At 41.3% G+C, this 24269-nt stretch overlaps 2 protein-coding genes across 2 annotated transcripts in view; both read left to right on the top strand.

The window, feature by feature from the left end:
• Nucleotides 1-15432, top strand: part of pip5k1ca (phosphatidylinositol-4-phosphate 5-kinase, type I, gamma a) — a 40324-nt gene extending 24892 nt beyond the window's left edge. Inside the window, exons 9-17 of the mRNA XM_061078337.1 lie at nt 1207-1290; nt 1552-1600; nt 4095-4179; nt 4547-4708; nt 5159-5315; nt 5625-5669; nt 5944-6063; nt 8262-8511; nt 15375-15432. Coding sequence (XP_060934320.1) covers nt 1207-1290; nt 1552-1600; nt 4095-4179; nt 4547-4708; nt 5159-5315; nt 5625-5669; nt 5944-6063; nt 8262-8511; nt 15375-15377 — 955 coding nt within the window. The 3' untranslated portion in view covers nt 15378-15432. The remainder of the gene's footprint in view (nt 1-1206; nt 1291-1551; nt 1601-4094; nt 4180-4546; nt 4709-5158; nt 5316-5624; nt 5670-5943; nt 6064-8261; nt 8512-15374) is intronic.
• Nucleotides 15433-20275: 4843 nt separating this feature from the next.
• On the top strand, nt 20276-24048 carry LOC133010326 (ras-related protein Rab-11B-like). Its single transcript, XM_061077866.1, has 5 exons — nt 20276-20405; nt 21654-21849; nt 21940-22133; nt 22309-22389; nt 22495-24048. Exons 1-5 carry the CDS (start codon nt 20366-20368, stop codon nt 22638-22640), a joined length of 657 nt encoding a protein of 218 aa, XP_060933849.1. The 5' UTR covers nt 20276-20365; the 3' UTR covers nt 22641-24048.
• The last annotated feature ends 221 nt before the right edge of the window (nt 24049-24269 follow it).

Genomic DNA, 24269 nt, shown 5'->3' with positions numbered 1-24269 from the left:
TTCAGTTTCCAGATGAATTGATATCATATTTTCTGTCAGCTGTTTAGAAGATACATTAGAGCACAGTATCAGCACCTTCACAGTGCAGTGAGATGCTGCTTGGTTATGGGATTTGGGATTATTTGGTCAAAGTTGAACACTGACAAGGATTAGATCAAGTATTGAACTGCAGGACCCTGTGTAGGATGTACTGGTTCCTCTTAATCAAGTCATTTAATCAGGGCTTCAACAGATCTGGTGTAGAATGAATATAACAAATTAGATGCTACAAACTCCAGAAAAGAACACCATGTGAAGTGATGTGAGTTTGTGATTTAAAATAATGTTTAAAATGTCAAACACTTCCTTTAGCTCCTTCACAATAAAAACCATAATCATCATCACCTATATTTCCTTTACTGAGATATATCTGTTGTAAGTTACTGTTAATAGCATCCACATATAGGTACTGTGGGAATCCAATTTAATCCTACAAATTAAATGCGTTTCAGTCAGGAACACTTCATCATGTTTTAACCATTGATGCACAAAGGGAAATACAGTTAAGCCTGGCAGGGATGGCTCCATTCTTTGGATGTTCCCTGGATTAGCCAAGCAGCATGCTAAAATAAAACAGGGAACACGTGCAAAACCCCCCAGTGGGTGTAGCAGGCGAGATAAATTTTGTTCCAGATGAATACCATTTACCACAACCATGTTTGGACTCAGTGCTAAAAGGTGGAGGCTGGGGCGATGAAGGCAAGTTGGCAGCAGCAGAGCATAAGTGGCACTTTAGCTGAGCAGGGATCAGTGTAGCTGTCAGTAGCTGACAGTTTATGACAGCTGAGCACATGCCTCCGTTTCCTGCATGAAGTAACGCAACGCTTCATTAAAATGGTTTTAATTCCTCTAAGATTCTGTATTTATATGATTTAGGTTAAGCCTTATCAGGCAGATAGAATATATGTTTCGTAATATGCAAACTTATTATGAAAAACATGAATTATTAGTTAATAGGTCTTTAATACCATACACAGTAAAAATTGCTGTAGGATGATAACAAAATCTGGTAAAAACCTGTGTCTGAACTCTGGTTTTGACGATTCAATTTTGACAGATCAATTATTGATTCACAGGATCTCGTATCAAATCACATCAGCTGAAAACAGTCCTGCAGTCAGATTGACAAACTCGATTGCGATGTTTTTTTTTGGCTTCTCATTTTAGGATGGGCGGTATCCCAGCTGTCAATGGAAAGGGAGAGAGACTTCTTCTTTACATCGGGCTCATCGACATCCTGCAGTCCTACAGGTGATCATCACAGAGACCATGGGATTATATGTAGTCACTCCTTCAGGTTTATATTCTCCAGTATGTCGCAGGCTTCAGATGTAGGATGAATGTCTGTGTGTAGATACTTCCTACTGCAGCAGACGTTTTTTGTGCATAAACTGATACAACATAACAGACAGCACATTTTATAGGCACGTTGCTTATATTAATTTGTGTATGACCCTTATATATAAAACATGGTTATCATCACTTTAAGTGTGCGTCTCTCTGCCTCTGCAGGCTAATCAAGAAACTGGAGCACTCGTGGAAAGCTTTGGTTCACGACGGGGTGAGTTTTTAATAGCTCTGTCCAGAGACACAGCCAATCACATGCAGGAACAGGAACTGCTGTAAATTGTACACACAAACGATCAACAAAACATCAACTCTAATGTGATGTAATGATCAGTGTGTCGTCCTCCATCCATAAGTCCCTCCCCTGACATGTACAGTCCATTGAGGGCAGCACTTCCCCCTCTACATGTGGATTATTCCATGGCAACAGAACCTGTGTGTTTTTTATATAGCCAATAATAATTTAGTTTTTTTTTATAACCAGCTTTTCTATATCATGGAGAAAACTATTCTGACTTAACCTGATTAACTGGAGCCTCAAGCTTCATTTAAAGTGACTTTGCACCTAAGGATCTGCTCTTTTATATTTTGTAAGTGCTTAGGGGACATATCATCAAAATAATTTGGACGTGAACTTTGTGAATATAAATGTATCTTTTATTAAGATATTATTCACAACAGACCAGGTCCTCCTCTGGGACAGCACACAAAGGAATCACTGTTACCTTTAGCTTGTACAAACGTGATTAACTGGAGCCTCAAGCTATTTGTTTTCAGGTCTTTGTGTGTTTGATGATTTTTATTAGCTTCAACTCTGGCAAACTTTATTGGTTTGACATGCGCTTATCTGTCGGTGTGGATTTTCATCTCTGTCAGCTCATCCCCTTCCCCATCTGTCCATCTTACTCTCACTCATCCTCTAAATCTGAGAATATGCCCATGGTACAGCTGCTACACCCTCCCTGTCTCCTCACACATTGATTTAACAGTCTCAGCGTACAGGTCTGTTTATTTATTCATGTTTATGGGTTTGTTTGTGTATGCAAGCTTATTAGATGCAGTTTAAGGCAGAACTGTGGATTGCTCAAATGTTGATTATAAGCCTATGACTAGCCACAGTTGTCTTCAATGAAGCAAATATTTTATTGTTAGTGGACACTCCATCTCCATTGTTTTCTGTCATTGTCATTAAGATAAGACATTACTGAGCTTTGTCCACAGTAAATCATATTTATGAGCAGTCAGCTTGTTACTGTGGTGAGAGAGAGAGAGAGAGAGAGAGAGAGAAAGAGAGAGAGACTGTGTAGTGTCAACCTGAATCAATGGCTCAATCTCCATCTGTCATGGATAAATAATGCATGTTTACTATTGTGCTCTTTGAGAAGTGTGTGGGAATCAAAATGCAACATGGGACATTTTAACAACAACAAACCCTGAGCACATTAATTAAGAAATATAAGTTTACTTCCATAAACAAAGCAAGACTAGTAGGGATACCGCTGTGTGGAACTTTTCCAACCAGGTAATAAAGTCGCGCCAGCACCATTGGTAGCGATTATACTGGTAAAGTGTAAGAAAAGACTGTTGGCTCAGTTTCTGTAGAGCGCTTACAGCTGCACTCTTGTGGTGCGCTTCAGGTGTGTGCAGTGTTTCCTATCAATTACCATGATCTGGCGGCCCTTTCTCATGATAGCATGAAAGTTCTCTAATTTAGTGTTTTGCGCTGGTGCTTCATTGAAGAGCTGTGTGCACTGCTGTTGCTCGCTCACGCCTTCTCTCATCTGTCTGTCAAGATGCAGAGCCACTGAAAAAGGACTGTAAATGTCCTTTTACACAAAATCCTCATTTTGATTCACTATCAGCTTACAACTGTAGCATCACACTTAATTATAAAAAAACTTGTATTTTACAAATTAGAGATATTTTATTTGATGAACGTAGGCCCTAAATCCGACACACAAAAGTTTACCAAATAGGTTTTAGTTTTCTCTCAGCGCCCACAGATCCCTTGACTCCATCACACCTCCCATCTCCTCGTACACTTGAGAATTTACTCTGTATATTGTCACTAGTCACATGCTCTCAAGAAGCAATCAGCCATTTCATTACCCCCGACCACCAATCCCAACCACCCACTCTCACTTACTCATACCACTCTCCCTCTGAGCACACTCATACGTAAGATACGAGTGGGAGAGCGACTAACCCCGTAACAGCCTCCTGTGCGTCACTGCTGAGGATGATAATGGAAACTACACTCTTCAATGTGTTACATGCAGTTGGCCGAGTTGCGTGAACGCCTTTCAAGATGTTACTCATAGTGAACTCCGACGGTATTGATGCAAAAGCCTTATAATAACTGTGTAGGAAGGCAGTGGCTTCACTTCTGTCTCCTTCATCCCTTGCTCCTTTCCTCTTTTCTGTCTAAACCAAACACCAAGTGTCATCTGTCAGACTGCTGGCAGTGGGATCTCCGTCTGCTGCAACATAAATAATGAAGAGATGTGTCTGTTAGCCTCGTCTGACCGTGTTTCTCTCTGTCATTTGTCTCTTTTTTTTGTGTATGTGTGTGGTGCAGTGGGTCGAAAGAATACTTAAATGGGACACTCAGAGACTAATAGATAATTAATCTACTTAAGGCTCTGGTTTGATCATTTTATCCGCGCACCACTTGTATCATTAAACTCTGGGTTTCTGTCTCTCCTCAGGACACTGTGTCGGTCCACCGGCCTGGCTTCTATGCAGATAGGTTCTTCAAGTTCATGAGCAACACGGTTTTCAGGAAGAGTTCCTGTGAGTTCAACTTTACGCCAAGGCACTGCCTTACATAGTCAAACAGAGTCGTGTGGGATGAACTGCTGAGTCAATGTCAGATGCCAGGCTTTTAGTCTCTTTTACTGCCAAGCTTTGACAGGACTATCAGACACAGTAGCTAACTGCCTTATTAGGTGCTGCTTCATGTCATGTGAGAGAACATCAGTTTGATGCATGTGCAGCTTTATTTTTCATCATAAGCAAAGAATTCACTGCAATAGGGTTTCAAGAAAATATGTGATCTCCTGGTTATTCTGGCATGACCTAAAAAAAACATTAGCTAGAAAGGAGGTAGTTGGATTTAAAGGCTTAATTTGATCATTAGTAACTTTGTTTTGTCTCTCAGCTCTGAAGTCGTCTCCATCTAAGAAGGGTCGAGTGTCTTTGATGGTGCCTAAGTGCACTGGTCCTGGTGCAGCCTGGTCAGCCAGCCAGCTGCCCTCTGAGAGGGATGAGAACATCTACGACCTGAGAGGAGCTCGGAGCTTCCCAACGCTGGATGACGAGGGTAAATAACACAGTCTTGTGAAAACAGTGACATAACTTGGATAATAAAAATTTGCTTTTGGTCTCTTTGAGTGAAATATTCAGAAAAAGGTGCAGCTTCTATCCACATGACATAAACATGTGTTGTCTTCTTTTCTTAACTGTAGTACTGATGATGTGTGCAGGGCATAGTCAACAACGGACTTGTAGCTTTACCATGGGAATCAAAATAGCACACAAGCATTACAGCACCTCAGAAATAAGTGCAAAACAATATAATTCACAGGATCCCGCTATCTCTATATCTATCAATGAAGCCATTCATTATCTATACTGCTTATACTTTGAGAGTCACAGCGGAGTCTGGAGCCAGTCCCAGCTTATATTGGGTCCACCCTGGATAGCTCGCCAACATATCGCTGGGTGCTTTCTCAATAGATAATTTGGAAAAATCGTTCTCTGTTTCATCCAGGCCGACCAGATCTTCTTCCATGCACTCCTCCATCATTTGAAGAAGCCACCACAGCATCAATCGCCACCACTTTGTCTTCGACCACCTCTCTGTCCATCCCTGAGAGATCCCCATCTGACACATCAGATAACGCCCGCTACAGGTACACACACACACACACACACACACACACACACACACACACACACACACACACACACACAAACACATACACACTTAAATTAAAACATTGGCATCATTCACTGAAATTTGAGCCTTTACTCCCAAAGTGCAGTTGATATTGTATTTATAAAAAATTTATTTTTAGTATTTAAAACACTATATGTATAATGTATTGATATAAAATCCTAAAAATCTAAATGAATCAGAAATAAACTCATCAGTAGTTACTCGTGAAGGTTTTAAGCATTACTCCTTATATGCCGTATGTTGGCTGAATATTCTCAGCTTGTACTGACACTGTGCTCTCTGTTTCCAGGCGACACACCCAGTCTCTCACCCATGATGGGAGGTGAGTCAGAACTATGAAAGCTACTTTCACTCCATAAACCATTTCAAACAGGATTAACTCAGCTGTTATAATGTGTTGAGGTTTGTTAGCTTTAGTTTTCACACCATTACATGTTGCTGGGTGTGGTGGGAGGTCAGAGGAGAAATGTGAGTGCAGCCTGTGGGACAGTGCGTTTATGAGTAGAGCCATTCTTCCTGTTTCTAGGATGTGGCTGGGTGTGTGTGTTTTCCAAACGTGTTTCATTTCCTCTGTGTGTGTTATTGTTTGTGTTCAGGACCCAGGAGGAGCTGCGTGTGCGTGAGGAGGATCAGCAAACCATCACAGTGGAGGTGGAGTTGAAGAGACACGACAGTGAGCCCACCATCTCTGTTCCACAACTTTCACCTCAACTCAGGTACATAAAAAAACTAGAATGACACTCAGGTATGAAGGTTTTGTTTCTACATCTGTATTTGTTTCACAAAAAAACATCCTGAATGTTTCCAGAAATTCATCATGTGTAGCTCAAAATGTTAGATCTTATTTTGAAGTTTGGAAGTCAAAATACAGTAGATAATGTCAAACACAGAAGAGAGGAGGAGCACTGTACCACAGACCTGGGTTCAGATTGAACTTAAAGCTGTAGCAGTAAAATTATGGAACATATGACACATTTAATTTTTAAACACTAGTATGTGAAACGTAAAGGGGTATGACTATTTTTCTGACAAAATATTTTCCTCTCCAACATGGTTGTGTTTAAAAATGTTATCTTTCGCAGTATAGACCAAATATTCTGTGTGTGTAATTATATTTATAAATTATAATATGCACTGAAACTTGTTTATGGTAATTTATATCTAGATTTAAAAGTAAAAAACACAATAACTGATTATTTTACACAAGTCAGTTGTCAAGTGTTCTTAACGTGCTCTTCAAGGTTTGTAGATTTTTTTCTTACACTAGAACAAATCCCAGATAAGAAAACATTGGTGAATTCAGAATCTGGTTAAACCTGGGTAAATGGGTTTTAAGAAGAGATTTCTTCTTCAGAACGGTTGGTGACTGAGGCCCAATGACACACACAGCTCTGTATCCTTTTCACCATAAACAATGAGAGGCAGAGCTCTGTCATACGCTCCCTTCAGACATGTGACCCTGATAGAGAATAAATAGGTTGCAGAGCTGCAGTGAGCCCTGAGTGACCCAAATCATCAATATGACTCAATTTGATGTGACTACATAAATAACCTCCTGGCAGGTTAATAAACCTCACCTGCATCACACACACACACAAACACACAAAGTTTTTAGCACAGAGTTGAACAGTGAAAGCAGCTTGACCCATTTATCTGTTCTAGACAGATAAATGCTGCAGGCATCTAGTTTACAGAAATTAGGGTGAGAGAGCGCACATGCATTTTGATTTGTGTGTGTGTGCATGTTTATCTTTTTAATGGGGTGACACTGCGAGGCAGACAAGGGGCTTAAGGAGCCCTGAGCCCTGACATGGGGGAACCAGCCATTAGAAGTAGGGCAGTGGGGCAGGGAGGCTGGAGGCCTGAGGCTGCTCAGGATGACCTGACACATTTTAACCTGGTTTTTAATTGATTGCTGGAGACTTAACTCAAAGATACACCGCATCATGACAACAATATGAGATGAAAACAATTCTAAACAGAGATGTAAGCACATTGCATAGACTGGCTGTGGGGCTTCCATTTATGATGGAGTTATAAGGATGAAGGATGTGGTTGCTGAGGGAAACCAACTGAATAATTGGGTCTGATGCTGGCTAGACACGTGGCCCGGGGGGGGTGGGGGTGGGGTGGTGGGGGGGAGGAGCCGGGAGGTTGGCAGTGAGAGCAGCTAAAACAAATCAAATTAAGCACCTGAAAAATGTCCGAGCAGCCTCAACTCACCTGCAGCTGTGGATCTGTTTGGATGGGAGTTAAGAGAGGCAGATGTGGAGTCTGATTCACTGCGACATGAATGTATGTGTAGAGTTTTATGACAATATATTGAATGGAAATGAGAGATGGTGTGAAAGAGACTTTCTGCAGGCCAACCATCATCCCACCCCATCATTTATTCAGCCAATCAGCTCCTTCTTTAAAATGCCAACTCAGCTTGTTTGCCTCAGTGACCAGCAGATTCTTTGGTGGAGGTTTGAGAAACACAGGAGCTGAGAAATGAATGTGTCTGTCCCTAAATCCCCCCCCAACAGTTGATCTTCTGACCAGGAGCAATGAAGAAGTGTGGCAGCACAAGGCCAGCTGGCAAATCTTTGAGATTAAGCTGCTTAACAGCACACCCACACCCACACACACAGCTGTTGAATTTTAGTCAGAGCCACTTTACTCTAATAGCTTGGACCTGTTTCTGTGGCCTGCGTGCGTACGTGTGCGTGTGTGTGTTGCTTAACTACACGGACCATTAGAATGACTTATAATATCCTAAACAGTCAAAAGATAATACACATTTTTATATTTTTATGTTTGGTATACTAATAGGATATCTCAGAATTTGCTCCAGAATCATCAGTTGTGTCAGTTGTGTCTGAGCGTCAGCCCACAGTGACTTTAAACAATCACACATCTGTTTAATTCACAGCGAGGTTCAGGAAGTAGCCGACGCCGAGGCTCCGGATGCCGCAGAGCCTTCCACCTGTTCATCGGTACCTGAAGCAGCCCCATCGTCTGCCCCAGCTGCTCCCTCCTCTCCTGGGGCAACTGAGGAAGCTGCATCCAGTCCCAAGGTGGTGGTGGAGGCGGACCGGGCGAGCCAGGTGTCTGGCTCGGGCTGCACCAGCCAGGCTTCAGTTGATGATGACGATGATGTGCCAATCACAGATATCTACTTTGTAAGTAAAACCCCTTCCACGAACACTGACCTATGTAGACAGATAGACCTTCTCTTACATGTTTTAAGAAACTATTCTAGTTAGGATAAATTAAACTCGACTTAGACAAGAACTAGCTTTTTATTTAGCCATCAAATCATCTCAGAGTCAAGGTCAGTGTTTCAATGGTTTGCACTGTCCCTGGACTGAGCCGTATGATGCTCTCCTACAGAGGCGTTGATACAAGGACCACAAAAGCAAGTGGAGAATCAGGCTGGTATGGGAAGAAGAGCATGTGAAGTTGTTGCTGTGTGTGTGCGTGTGGTGTATTCAGATAAACAACATGTTTGACAATTTGAGAAATATGCTGAAAATAGGCTCCTTGTTGAGAGATAATGAAAACATCTTTTACTTAGTTCCTGTCTTTATGCAAAGCTAGGTAATACCGACTCACCCTCATCTCTAAGACTGGTAGGGTTGTAGTCGAGATCTTGTTCTCACAGTCACTACCCAGAGTTTGTGGCCATAGGTGAGGGTCAGAATGTAGATCGACTTTGCCTTGCATCCCATCTGGAGGAGCCCCAGGGCACCCGTAGGGAGCTCGGAGTCAAGCCTCTGATCCATTACATCGAAAGGGGCCAGTTAGGATGATTCAGGCATCTAATCAGGCTCCTAAGAGCCTTCTATTAGAGGTTTAATGGGTCCACTCAACTGGAAGAAAAACCAGTGGAAGACCTCAAATAAGATAAAAAATCTCAGATAAGAAAATGGATGCATGGATGGTTAAGCTAGCCAGCTGCTGGCTGCAGCTTCATATTTACTCTCAGCATTAAAGCAAATAAACATATTTACTCAAATGTCAAACTATTCCTTTAAGCACAGTGTTTTGCAGTGTGCACTCTAGTTTGGAGTGTTTTAAGTGATAATAGCATGTGCACCATCACTTTGTCTGTTCCTGTCTTATATAATCTTCTACAGAGCTGCAGACTCATTCATCACAACTAAATAACAACTAAAGCTTCTGCAGTTTGTGTGTGTTCAGTCTCCAGCGGCTAACTGGCTCCCACCAGACAGTGTTGGGTTGGCAGGTGTCAATGTGCCCAAAAGCACGACTATAAATTAATGTATGAGTGTCAGTTGCTGCACGGAGAGCGGAGCCGCTGATCACAGTAACCGATAGAAATGTTCTCCGTACCTCCTGTGGCACCTGGCTACACTCCCACTTGGTGTCCCCTATCAGGAATCAATCACCCACTAATGACGCATGAGAAAAGGCCAACAGGTTAGTCAATGAGCTCCCTCAGTTATTTAACAGCGCTCTCAGCTGACCGCCGCTGGCCCATGCCCAAATCATGCTTCTCTGAACACAGGAGCAGGGGTGGGGTCTGTGGTGCAGCACGAGGCCAAGTAACACAAAACGTGATGAAATGTAACTACACACGCCACAGGTTGTGTGGTCACCAGTGGCCTCGACGCAGTGACCAAATATGCCGATAAGGGTGAAAGCCGTACATGCCACAGATATGGGAAGGTACATTTTCTACTTCACTCTTTAGTTTGATCATTTAGCAGCTCCATCAGCCAACTCGTCATTTGATCATCCTGTCATCATCATCATCGCTTCTCCTCCGTGACATCCCACATAAATCAAGTTTCTGCATCATCGCTCAGCTTTACCTGCTTTTTCCATTGATAAATGCTTAAAAGTGTTGATTCACAACACTCAGAGATGAGAGCAAGACGTGTTACTGCTTTTTTATTAGTGAAATACTTTTACTCGTTTCAGGAGCTTCAGCTACCAGAAGGTCTTTCTGAACAAAATCAAATCTTTATTATTACCTCAGCCAAGGAGGGTGTGTTTTCATCACAATTTGTTTGTCTGTTTGTTAGTAAGCAGGAATACACAAAAACTAGTTAACTAATTTCCATGAAAATTAGCTGGAGGGTGTAACGTGCGTGCATGTCCACCTCACAGGTTCCTCAGAGTGGCTCGTGTCTGAATTATTCAGCCACTATCAACACTTTCCACATTCACTTTTCATGATTCCTGCTCATCTCTCCTTCACCTCTGTTGTATTCCACATTTTATTGTCTTTTTTCCTTTGGCTACTCTCCATCATTTTCACCTCCCTCCTTCTGTCCTCTGTTCTCACATTTCACCCCAAACTCCTAAATAATTCTCACCTCCCTCTGTTCTATCCAGTCGTGACTATTTCCTCTCCACATCTCCCTCTCTTTCTCTAGCCGCACCTCTCCTCCTCCTCCTCTGCCTCTCTGTGGCTGTCGCCATGCGTCATAATGAAAGCGGTGCGATGGCAGCATGTTGTGTGGTAGGGGAGATGAAAACAGAGTGGCTGCCATACTTGTGAATCTATCTGTCACCACTGATTCATCCAGTGTATCTAGGTTGCACTGCTGGGTTACTCTCCACCAGAAGTGTCTTTTCCATTTTCACCTCAGCATGTTTCTTTTTTTTCACTGTTATTTTCACCTTTCCTCGTCTGTCCTTCATTTCTGTTTGTCGTGTCTCTCTTTATTTCTGTCATGTACCATGTCCCCCTGTTGTTGTCAGTTTCCTGATGGGAGGACCTGGGTGGTCTCTCCTGTGCGACAGAGGAGGAAATGCCAGTCCGGCAGGCCAGTAAGTGAGATGGTAGGAGAGATGGTTTTTGTTGTGGTGTGAGGGTAGAACAGTCCTGTGTACTTGTTTGTTACATGAAACATAAGATGACAGTGTTGAGAGAAAACAAGGTTCTCAGGAGGCGCAGGAGGCTCATACTGATGTGATATATCCACTGCTGGTGTTTTTGTGATTGTGTTGAAACTAAAAACTAACGTCTACACTCCCCATAGTGAAGACAAAGAAGTGTGGGAGGTTTGTCAACAAAGGTCTTGAGGCATCTTACTCAGTGTCTGTGTGTTACTCTTGTATTGATCTTCCTCTAAATTGGTTTCCTCATACACTGACAGCTTGCTTCATCCCTCTTAGGACCATATGTACGTGTATGTGTGTGTAGGCCTGTCACGATAACACATTTTTCTGTGCGATTAATTGCCCCAGAAATTATTGCGATAAGCGATAATATTGCCGTTTTGACACCATTTTCAACTTATATAATGATAATGGCATAATAATGCAAGTACACCCTTTCGAAGATCAATAAACTTTTATTTTTAAAGAACACTGGAACTGGACATCTGGAAGAAATTTAAGAAAGCCTTTTTTATTGCCAAATATATGAACTGTTTAAAGTAGATTATAAATATAAATAAATACAAAAACTTTTTAACTTAAAACTATGAATAATATATGAACTGTTAACAAAAGTTTACACAATACTTAAATAAATAAAAATAAATACAAAACAGACACACTCTGACTCGTGACTCTGACCCCGTGTCTCCGCGGAGACCCCTGTGTCAGACCGCTCGGAGACCCCCGTGTCTCCGCGGCTGGGGCTGTCGCTGGCAGGCTTCCGCCCGCCTTCGTCCCCCCGAACGCTTTTGTGAAACCTTTCTCGCCGTGGTCTCCGTTCCTCCCGCCCCGAGCCTTTCCAAGCCGACCCGGAGCCGTCGCGGCGCACCACGGAGGAGATGCGCCCGGCGGGGGCCAGCCAGCGCTTGGGAGAGGGCTCGCGAGGAGATCCTCCCACACCTGCACGGGAGTCCTGACGCACGCGGGGCGCGGGCAGCGCGGAGACAAGAGTCTGTCCACCGGCAGCCGCGGCCGACTGCCGGATGGGATCTGCATCGATCTCATTTTTAGCCTTATGCGAGCGGAGTTGACGGAAATCCGTCTTAGCGACGGAAAACTTTAATCCCTGAATTTATTGCAGCCCGCAAAAAATTATCGCTCATTTTAATTTATCGCGCAATTAATTGATTTATTGCATATCGCGACAGGCCTATGTGTGTGTAATATAGAGATTTATCTATACTTTTTCTTTTTAACTGCAATGATTCCAAAGATGTGTTTATCAAACTGTAAGGACAAATAATTGTAATTTAGGCTTGATATTTTACATTTCACTTCATTATAAATAGCTATAAATGAAAATGAATCACAAAACCAACCAAATATATATATACAGCTTGAATTTAGAAACTAAAGATGAATGCACATTTTTCTGTATTTTTTTATTTAGTTAAATTAAAATGTTCATAATGGTAAACATATACTCCTCATGATATTAAACATTAAAGCCTCATAACGGCCGATTTTATGGACTCACACGTATGTGTTGCATTAACACTTGTCAACGGGCATGCTGCATGCTTGGTGCTGACGCGATCGTCATGACAACATTCACAGTTTCATGCTTAGGACACACATCATAGCTGTTTTTCATGCTAACGTGCAATGCTAGCTATCAATGAAATGCTAAAGAGAAGTGCATAGGAAACGAAATCCACAACCAGATGAAGACAGACCAGGTTCTCCAGTTTTCTCTGCTGTCAATTTTGCGTGGTTTGATTGGCTAGCGTTTGCACTTCTGTTGCTGCATGAAAAGTAGAGCTCTGTCTAACTTATGCCGTACGCAGTGTGAGCAACGCAATGCAGCGGAACCACAATGAAGTTCGGGAAAGCATGATGTCAGAGCATTATTTTGGTTGATGCGACCAATGCATACATGTGAGTCCAACGTTATCGGCCAAATGATAAATCGGTCGTGCTCTGTGTGTTTGTTTGTTTGTTTCAATCATCAACACCTTCCTAGTGGCAGCTAGGTCTTAAATGCCTGGTGCCTATAGTGATAATAAACCGACCATGGCGTTCAGGGACTCTATAGAAAGAGTGATTTTGCTTGTTGGAAAAGAAAAAAGAAACATGTTCTTGTGTTTTGCTCAGACTGAGGATGCTCTCTGTGTCTTACTGGCCTGGCATCCTGGCTTTCTTCCCCTTCCAACCTCCTAATTCCTGCTCGTCATCCCCCGTTTGGCTGATGCAGCGTCTCATCCCTCGCTCTCTGCACCTCACTTTGCTTCACAGGAGCTAAATGGGGCAAAACAACCACTAATGCTTCAAACACAGACCCATCATATTTACCAGTACCGCCAGTTATTTTTGATATGTACATCTATGTTCAAGTCTGCTAACCACTGAAAGGATTAACACATCCTTTTAACATTTGCTCATATATGTTAGTTTCACACGTTCCAATGTGTCTCAGCAACATTTCCTCCTTTATGCATCCCTAATTTTCATTTCCTGTCTTGTCCTCTCTTCTCCTGTGATCTCCCGTGTCTTTCTCTCCTGCCTGCCCCTGCTGCTTGTCTCTGTACCTCTGGCCTTTCCTCTGTTCCTCTGGCTCCCTCTACTGTGGTGGGTGTGTAAAAACAGCCTCCAGAGGACAAGACCTGGGTGTACTCTCCGCTTCACTATGGCTCAGAGTCTAAGGCCCAGCCAGATGGGGATTGGGAAAGAGAGACAGTAAGTGAGAAGCATCGGACTAATGTATCCAGTACAGGCAAAATCCCTTTGACGAGTATAATCAGTGGTAGACCATGTTGTGTTTGGCGGTGATTGTATATCCAAAGATTGAGGGGATGAGTTGTAGCCGAATAAGAAGCGTCTGCAGTAACTGTGGAAAAAGCATCTCAGGTCACAAATTCTATTACTATTCTAAGAGCAGGTTTGTTGTGTGTTCAGAAACCCTCCACCACATGACGGCATTCATCTCTCATTGAAATGTGGGTGGATATGGTCACTGTTCGCCTGCCACTGCCAGTCCTCCTGTTTCCCTCCGACAACAGGAGGCTTTTACTACACCATGATTCTGCATCAGCCTGTGTGACGCCATTAAACTCATGCATCAAATCGCACCCACAGCTCACACTGCACAATGTTCGCAGTAAGACTGTGGACATTAAACCTACAGAGGAGTCACATGTTATTGAACATGTTCATCACACATTTCTCTGTCATCTCCCAATGTAGGTGAATTTTACTGAAAAAATATACAAATAATAAAACAATTTAATAAAAACAAGAAAGAAAAATCATAAAAACTGTGGACTCCACCCTACCCCCCAGATCCAGGCCACCGGTCCCTGCAGAGCATTTGCTCCATAATATATTGATTCTATGTAACTTTTAACTTTACTTTGAGAGTCAGTGGTTTATTTTAAGCGTTAAAATACAAATCAAACGTACAAGCTCTTTTTCTTCTCATACTAGACACGTGACACAAGGTTTTTACTTTCACATGTGACAAAAGATGTTGGCTATATTGAAAGTTCTCGGAGGTTTTATTAGCGTAGATTATGTCCATCCCAGTAAGATAAATGCATGATGAGATTAGATGTGGATTGGAATAACATGGCAAATATTATTCTAGATACAAATAATATGTATATTTAAATTAAGATGGCTCAGGACATCATTGTAGTACAGCATAATTTAATCTGAACATTTCCACTAAATCTATATAGGATTTTAAGGTCAATGTTAACAGACTTAATTACCTGTCAGACTTCTTCACTTTTCCTGTTTTCAGGTGCACATGGGTGTTTTGTATGTTTAAGAGGTTTCTTATTTTCTTACCTATTCTGTTTTCTTGTTTCTTCTTTTATAAATGCACTTTGATTAGCCAGCCTAGTATTTTTACCAAGTAATGCATGACAACAGATAAACTAAGTCACCATAAACTGTGATTCAAGATGGACGAGGCATCTGTCCCTACCCAAAATGAAGCCCTCTTAGTCCCATAGAGTAATATGGATAAGGCGGGGCTGATGACCTATAATGTAGTCAGCCACCAGGTGGCGCTTTGGCTTCCCTTTTTGGGAGCTGTCAATGCGTCCATCTTTAAACATAGTCTATCTTTATACTTATCAGTGTGTGTGATCTGTACGCTCATACGTTCACTCTGTGTCTCCAACAGTAAGCCCTGTTCTCCGGCAGAGAGGAGCGGACGTCTCAGTGGAGAAGACTCTTTGGTTCTTTGGTCTGAAGTCCAGAACTCAGCGGTAGCAGCAGGATCTTTTTCCCAAGCAGGATTTTAAACAGGCATACAGACAAACGAACACACCAAGAGAAAACTGACTGAATACCAGAGGGGGGAGAAAATTCTGAGAGTGATGAAACCCCTGCCTTTCACCCTTAACAAATGAAAATTATATAACTTTAATGAATATGTGTTTGTAGGACATAGTGCATATATGTTTGACATACATGGAAGACGGTTGTACTGTTTGTTATGTTCAACACTAGCACAGCCCTCCAACAGCTTCTAAACAGGCTTCTCCCACTCACTCCGCAGAGCAGCACACTGAGTTGTGATGTGAGTGGAGCCGCTGGAAACAATTTATTTTTCTCATATCTTCACTCTTACTCAACACAGAAACTTGGGTGTGTCTGTGATCACATAACCATGCTGTATGATCGAGTTGTTGCCTTTGATTTTTTCAGTATTTAAACTTTGTTTCTTAGAGATCATGTTTTTTTAACATAAATGAAACCAGATAAATACATTACAGCATGAAAAATCCATAAGAAATGCAAAAACTTCAAATTATTTTGTTGTTGCAAATCTTGACATACCCCGTAGACCCTGTCCAGACCAGAGACACGAAAACAATAGAAATCCTAATGTTGTGGTCAGTGTTGATTTTGTGGCCGCAAACAAATCAGCGTATGGTCACTGAGAAGCGTAAAAATACATTTGATTCATTGTGAAACTGAGTTACATGTCCTTCATATGTGGCCCAGGACGGATTTGAGTTCTCACTGAGAAAACAATGTGGTCTGTGTGATTGGATCTCAAGATGCATTAAGGACACATTTGGGTGCGTTCACACAGGGTTTTAGAACTTGAACATTTGTGATGGAATCACTCAGGACAAAAGTTACTACCAGGTCTAACCAGAGTCATAGTTTCTGAATTAATCCAGGACAGATCCAAAATCTGAAAATGAATTATATAATAATAGGGCTCTGATGTCTGTTTCCGTTAGCAGAGAATGAATGAAACATTTTATTTGACAATTTTCTGGTTTTATCAACATTTTCTAAGACAGATCGTAATTTGCTCTGATGATTAATCCAGGACATCTAAGCAGTAGAAGTGCTCGTCATCATTGTCAGTGAGGACAATGTGAAGCTAAGTCTTCCTGTGGCGGCTCCTCACAACCCAACTAACGCTTGTATTTATGAGACGCTTGACCAATGGGGAGGAGCCTCCATGGTGCTGCCCACGCCACCTGCAGATTTCCCTCTACGGTGAGGAGCGAGTGGTGAAGCCTGAGGTGTTGGAGGTCTGTGCTTGTGATCGTAGAGCCGGAGTCAGAATGATAACCATGGTTAGACCAATCAAAAGACACCATCTAGACGTAGTTCATCATCCTCACATTTCCAGTAGTGAAAATAAGCAGCTTAGTTTATAGCAGAGAGATTTTAAACACTTAATTTCCTATAGTGAATATACAGTGATAACAAGTTTTTGAATTCATAATGATTTATAAATTATATCACGTTATTTGCAACATTTACTGTATTATTTCTTATCATTTCTTTAGCTGTTATTACTACTGTGAACTTTATTTGTTTTATCTGTCTCTATTTTATTATGTTCTTTAAATATAAACTGTTACTGGTACTTTTTACTTTATAACACTTTCTAGGATTTTTTTTCAATTTGCATCCAAAGAAGTTACCTTTTTGTTTTTATAATCTGTTCACTGCGGCTTTTAAGCAGTTTCGGAGTTTGTTTTTACGTCACATTTTGTCGTGTAAGTTCAGTGTTAATACTTTCTTCACTGCATCTCTTGTGGAAACAGCTGAGACTTATGACTATTGCCTTCGATATAGATGGAGTTAACTACAACACTGAGGCAGCAGACTTGTCAGTCAGTACAGTGATGATCATATCATTACAGTGTCTTCCAGTGTTGCCCTATCTTTGGACAAGACGCACACACAAAAAAACGTCTTCATTTCAACAAAAAAAATGACTGAGGGTGAAGCCAACATTTGTAAGAGTAGAGTTTCACTTCTGTTTCTTTTAGAGGTGGAAGAATTATCAGTAGATGAGTGACCTTTGCTGTGTCCGATAGCGGCGCCTCCTCACAATAACAAATCCACTGACCTGGACATTTCTGATGTGTGTAGACGTAGAGCAGCAGTTGTCGTATTTGCCGTCAGTATCGTACCTGTTCTCTGTATATTACAACAAACATGGTGCGTTGCAGTGATGACTTGTTGAGACGCAGCGGTTTGTAAAAAGAAAAAAAAAAAAGGGTTGAATGTTGTTTGCACTTCTGTAGAGGAACTGAAAATGAACTAGTGATAGAGGCCAAATAAACATTACATCACGATATCACACTTTCAGTTGTTCGATAAGAGTCTCTGCTCACAAAGCCTGGTGTTCAGACAGCGTTTATTTTATTAACTGTGTGTGTGTGTGTGTGTGTGTGTGTGATGGTGAATCACAGTCATTGTAGGGTTCGTGTTTACTGTAGTCTCTCTGTGGCTGATGTCTCTCAACTGCGTTTATTGATTCTAACTTCAGAAGGTGTGTTTTTCAGTTGCTCTGTGTGTTTTAGTGTAAGGGAGGACACATCCATGTCAGACATTGTAAAAATAGAAATCAGCTCATTCTCATGATGTGCAGTGGCCACTTGTAATCACTTTGCTGTCGTTCATCAGATGGAATCCATAGCAGCAATATTTTGTACAGTCTTGCTTTTCAGTTCATTTTGATTGCCTTATTGAGAGATCTTACTTGTAGGCCTATCGTTTGTATTTGTTTTTTTTCACGTGCTGTTCTATTTATTTTCTTTCTCATAGTTGTGCTCCTGAGAATGTGTACATAAAATTATAAATACATATATAAAGATATACAAATATATTTTCCATTTGAATCGGAGAATATTATTTTTATTTGGTTTTATTTTTGCTGCTGGGCAAGAGACGATTGCAATCTACATGATTTACTGTATCATATTCCTCAGTGTGTTTATTGAGATGCAGCTGCTGTATATTTATGGTCTATAGACCACAGCTGTTTCTTTGTAAGATATCCAAACATGGAAACGATTTGTGGGGTTTTCTGTACATGCAAATCAGTAGGGATCCTTCCAACTGTTCAGCTGTGTTGTGTACGTGTTTTCAAATCGCGGTGTGCCCTCATCCAATAGGGATATACCTTTGCAGAGACATAGCATGATTTCAAAATGAATATGCATATCAGAAATGTGTATTTATGTATATCTGTGTATATTCATCTATTTATACCTGAGGATAAATAGATGGCTGTATGTGTGTGTGTGTTTGGACTCAAATCAGAATGAATACAAAATAAAGAAGTTCTATGAATATTTGTCCATGGAGATAATGACACTTATATTTATATTTTTCCCTTGTTGAAACTGGAAGCGAGTCATTTCTACCAGTGACATCAGTCAAATAGTGTTTCATCATTTTAACTTAATTTGAGAGGTTGATCAGGATCGGTTGCATTAACTTCTAGCACTGGGTTCACAAACATGCGATAATTGGTTGCCTATGTCCTTATGATTGTGATGAAATAGACAGTAAAACAAAGTATTTTAAAGGCATTAGTCATCTTTTTATTTGATGCCAAATTGCATGAGATTACCTTAATTTTTGCTCCAAATATTTTTATTTCAAAGCCCCTTAAATCCCATTTCTTCCCCATTCTGATGCTCTGTTTGAACTTCAGCAAGTCGACTTCAATCCGTCTAGATGCCTAAATGCATTGAGTTACTGCCATGTGATTGGCTGATTAGCTATTTGTGTTAACAAGCAAATGAGCAGGTGTGCCTAATAAAGTGGCCGGTGAGTGTTTATAACAATTATAGTAGGATAAAAATAGAAATTAAATGTAAACTTTAAGATCAATAATACATAACATAATGTTTGATCATCATTTGTGATAATTGTAATATTAATTCAGTGACAACAAACATCAGGTTTGCCTTTATCAATGAGCTAAATCACTTCTTCCTTCCAAGTAATGTGGAATAAAACAGATTAAAAACATTTGAACTTGATTGTTTTGTTCATGAAATGTAATGTGAATCACCAAACTGATTAGAAATCAATCATTGAAATCTGCCCTTTGCTCTCTAGGGAAATCTTGACAGTCTGGCCGATGTGTTGCCTGGAATCAACCTTCTGGACCTGCCAGTAGAGCAACTATGCAAAGTGTGGCTGTAAAAGAGAAAGTGAATCTGCTGATGCAAAACACAGAGGGGTCTGAAAGGCCATTCTTTAACTTGAAGTTATTTCTATTGAGCACAGATAGAAGACCATCAAATCTTCATTCCTACAAGATGTGAGTAAACTCAAGAACAAAACAGAAAACCAGACTAATTACCCTCATTAGTCTGGATGGTCATGTAAAAAATGTAAACAACAATAACAGAAAGAACATTAACACATGGTTATAGCCTCTTACATTGTTTGATTTCACATGGGCCTTGGAGTTCTTTGTTTGGATGTAGCTGATCTGATTTCCAAAATAATATAGAGACTGTATATACAACTGGGTGAAATATATAAAAGGTGTGGTGGTTCACAGTGAACATTGTGAAACAGCCAATAACCATATAAATCTGCTGCATGTTGCTCATTCAGCATTTAGACATGGGGCGTTACAGTCAGGAGAACAAAGGGTGCACTGCACTGCCTCACCGTGTTATCTCCCCCCCTCTCTTTCCAGAGAACACACATGATTGGTCCGTCTAGCTGTCAGTCAAGAGGATAACTTCTCCTATTGGTCGGCGTGGACGTGGCTCCCCTCACGTGCTGCCGTGCCCTGTATCTGAGGGCGGTGCCTGGAAGCAGCCGGTGCGGAGGCTTGTTGTTGATGTTCACAAAGTCCTGGAAAAGTAGAGTAAACCGTGTTTTGAGATGGGAACCAGAGATGACGAGTACGACTACTTGTTCAAAGGTGAGTTCTTCTTGAACCAGCCACGAACGACCCTGCTCTTTGCGACTGTCCGATGAGGAAGTCCGGCAAACCAGCGCTAATGCTAACGTTAGCTCTGCTAGGGGCAAAGTGGTGATCGATAGCATGCTATCTGCTGACTGTCGAGCTAACTCCAAGCTAACACTTGTTGTGACATTACCACAACTCGTGTGCAGTAGTCTACACTCGAACACGGTCCACCAGTCGACCCAGTGCTGCTAATCAACGCTAGTGAATTAGCAGGCTAGTGGTGAGTTAAACAAGCGGCTATTTAAGTAGCTAGCATGCTAACATGGAAGCTACCTTCCTGGCCTCGTTACTAACAGCCACCTGACACCACCCAACGTTAATTAAAGTGAAATCGAATGGCCGCTCTGTACATGTTGTTAGCGGATCGCCCCTGAATGTTTGTGTTGCTGTGGATCAGTAACTTCCCACCTGTCATCAGTAGGTTTTTCATAGATATAGTTCCTGTGAGAAGTGGATGTGACATGAATCATAAACAGGGAACTTAAATTAACCAAAGCTCAGACCACAATGTAAAACGGAGCAAATTGCTTTCTATTCCGAGAAAATGAACCTACACATTATGGAATATTTATAAAACAATACATTTTTTCCAATTAATAAGTTCACCCCTAAGGATTATGGGAAATGGGGGCCATCTCTTCTGTATAATATCAACTAGAATGAAAGGAAGTCTGTGAATAGGACCGACCCAAAAACTAGGACCCTCCTGTGTGTATATTTTGTTCATAGGCTGCAAAGGTTATATTTAATGACTTAAATTCTTCACAGGCTGTAATGAAACTTAGAAGCACGGTATGTTTTTGAAATTGGGGATCATATTGTTTAATTAAGAGCTGGAAAAGAGCTTCAATACGACATGAGAACTATTTCTCTGAGAATTGTATTAAAAGAGATATGGACATTTAAGGTCACATATCCTAACTATATACATTAAAACTTCGTCATCCAATATTTCCAATAATTAGTATCCAACACACAAGATTTTGATTGCATAGGTTGCTAATGTGACCAAATCAGCAATGCAATTTTCATCAAGATCTGTGAGGGTGCATCATGATCTGACTCAGAATGACCCAAATGTTGCACTTGCCAGCTAGCTCTGCCCCAACAAGATCCCCTCTCACTCATCTTATTCAATCTGTGAGACTGACCACCAAGCTGATGTGTAATATTTTTGTGGGATGTGTATTTTGGTTGTAGTCGTACTAATTGGAGACTCTGGAGTGGGGAAGAGTAACCTGCTCTCCCGGTTCACAAGAAATGAGTTCAACCTGGAGAGCAAGAGCACCATCGGGGTGGAGTTTGCCACCCGCAGCATCCAGGTGGACGGCAAGACCATAAAGGCTCAGATCTGGGACACGGCTGGACAGGAACGCTACAGAGCAATCACCTCAGCGTGAGTTTGTTTGTTGTTGTGTGTAAAGTGTTCACTGTGGAGGAAATCCTATAGAGTTGATGTACTCATCTGGTTTGATGCTGTCACCAGGTATTACCGGGGAGCAGTGGGGGCTCTTCTGGTTTACGACATCGCCAAACACCTGACGTATGAGAATGTTGAGCGCTGGCTGAAGGAGCTGAGGGACCACGCTGACAACAACATCGTCATCATGCTGGTTGGAAACAAGAGCGACCTCCGCCACCTCAGGGCTGTGCCCACTGATGAGGCCCGAGCCTTCTCAGGTAAGTGTTGCCTCTGGGTGACCAACACTGCATTTTAAATAAAGTCATGTGATTAAAGGATAATTCAGTAATCAGGAAACACTCTTCAGTTACAGAATTTGCTGTTAACTTTGAAGGTTGTTAACCAAGGTGGTAACATTTAGATTTTAAATATTTCTCTCGTTCTCATTCTCAGAAAAAAACACAGTCTCCTTCATTGAAACCTCAGCCTTGGACTCCACTAATGTAGAAGAAGCCTTCAAAAGCATCCTGACAGGTAAGAAAGGTGTTAAAGTGTTGAATATTATGTGCAGCTCGGTGTAAATCTCCAAGCTTGTGTAACTCCTCTAATCTTACTCGATATCCCTATTATCTGTCACAGAAATCTACCGTATCGTATCTCAGAAGCAAATATCGGATAGATCTGGAAATGATGATTCTCCGGGCAACAATGTAGTGGACATCAGCGTCCCCCCGACCACGGACGGGCAGAGGGGCAACAAACTCCCTTGCTGTCAAAGCCTGTGATGCTTGTATTCTCCTCTTTCTGTCAGTCCCTCCTTTCTTCGCCTGATACTGAACATGATACTCTCATTGGTTCTGATGACTCTGATCCAAGACTCTTGTAGCCGACATTCCTTTTTTGCTGGTTTCTTTGTTTGTTTTTCTTTGATTGTTTGTCTTCCTCTGATTTCAGGAGAGCCTGTGTCTATATAATGTGTTTCCTATTATGGGGCTGATCTCAGCGCTGTAGTAAACTACATTTCTTTTGAATTAACTCACCTCTATGGTCCTGTTGACCCGCTCCTGTTGCAGGAATGGTGAGGGTTTAGTTGGCGTGTTTATCAGTGCTCCGAGTCGTTTGTACTTGCCTCCTTTTCTTAACCAGAGGATACAGTCCCATGACATGATCTGCTAAAGTGGAGTCCCAGTTTTATGTCTGGTAGACCTGGCTCTGCCAATCACGCAGTATGGATGTAGAAAAGGAGATAAGGAGACTGTGATGCATCAGTACTTTGGAGTATTCATTTAAACTCTGTCTGGAGTTCCTGGTCGCCTCCTTTAGTTTTAATTTCCCCTTCCCAGCCCTGTGCCCACCGTGGCATTAAGTTGGCGCGAGCCAGGGACCAGACTGGCTGTGACTGTCAGACTTAATATGGGCGAGTGTGAAACAAACTTGAGTGTTTTTATTTGTGTGTGCATGTGTGAGTGTGAGTGTTAATCTTAGTGCACAAAGATACCAAAGGATACAGATGCAATTGATATCAGTTGGGTGTTTTCTCACGTAAGTGTGTTTGCAGCTGCTGAGATGACAGATAATCTGTATTTGGCAAAAAAAAAAAAAGGAATGCAATATAGCAAAAGTATTGTTATTAATTGTGATTGAGTGTTTATTGTAATATGATCAGCACCCAGAAGCTACGCTAAGTAGTTCCTGTAATGAGTTGGCTCAGGTCCAAATTCTTTCATCAGAATGTCAAAATGAAAATCTTTCTTGCACTTATGTCTACAAATTTCAGTGAAACAAATCACCTTATAGATTTAAATACACTTAACTTCCTTATTAAGGAAGGTCACATTTCCTATTGCTTTTGAGGGAGGGGTTGGCTGAAAAGAACACAATGCACTGTATATAATATATTATATAAGGTTAATGGTTAAAGATGATACAAACATACTTTTGAAACACTTCACTAAAGCCAGACACAGTCTTTAGCCGGGAAATGGAACTGAGAATGAGAAATGCAAATCGTTTACATGGTTGGCTGAAAGGCCGCTCCTCAACCATCTGGTAGAAATCCTGTCATGTGTGATAGATCTGATGCATCATGTCTGTTGTGATATTTTACATTTCTTTAAATCAATTTGTGTAAAATAAGCAAACCCAAGCTTGTTTGCACAGAATACTGAATCATTAATAAATATAATTTACATAGCCGTACGTGTTTTTATTTTACAAGCCTCTTTACAACCATTCCTGTAAAATGAACACCACATAGTGCATGTGACTGTATAGTAGGCAGGCTTATTTTTTGAATGCATTACTCACCCAGGGCACAACATGGTGTCTGCGACTGTTTAGCAACTCAAGTTTCAACTGGACGTGTGATTTTAATCTCTGTTTGTACACTGTGTGCTGCCTCACTTGACAGTCTG

The sequence above is a fragment of the Limanda limanda genome, chromosome 9 (genome assembly GCF_963576545.1).
Source record: "Limanda limanda chromosome 9, fLimLim1.1, whole genome shotgun sequence".
Classification (NCBI taxonomy): domain Eukaryota; kingdom Metazoa; phylum Chordata; class Actinopteri; order Pleuronectiformes; family Pleuronectidae; genus Limanda; species Limanda limanda.
Note: the sequence above shows the minus strand (reverse complement) of the source record. Positions and strands in the feature narration are given on the sequence as shown.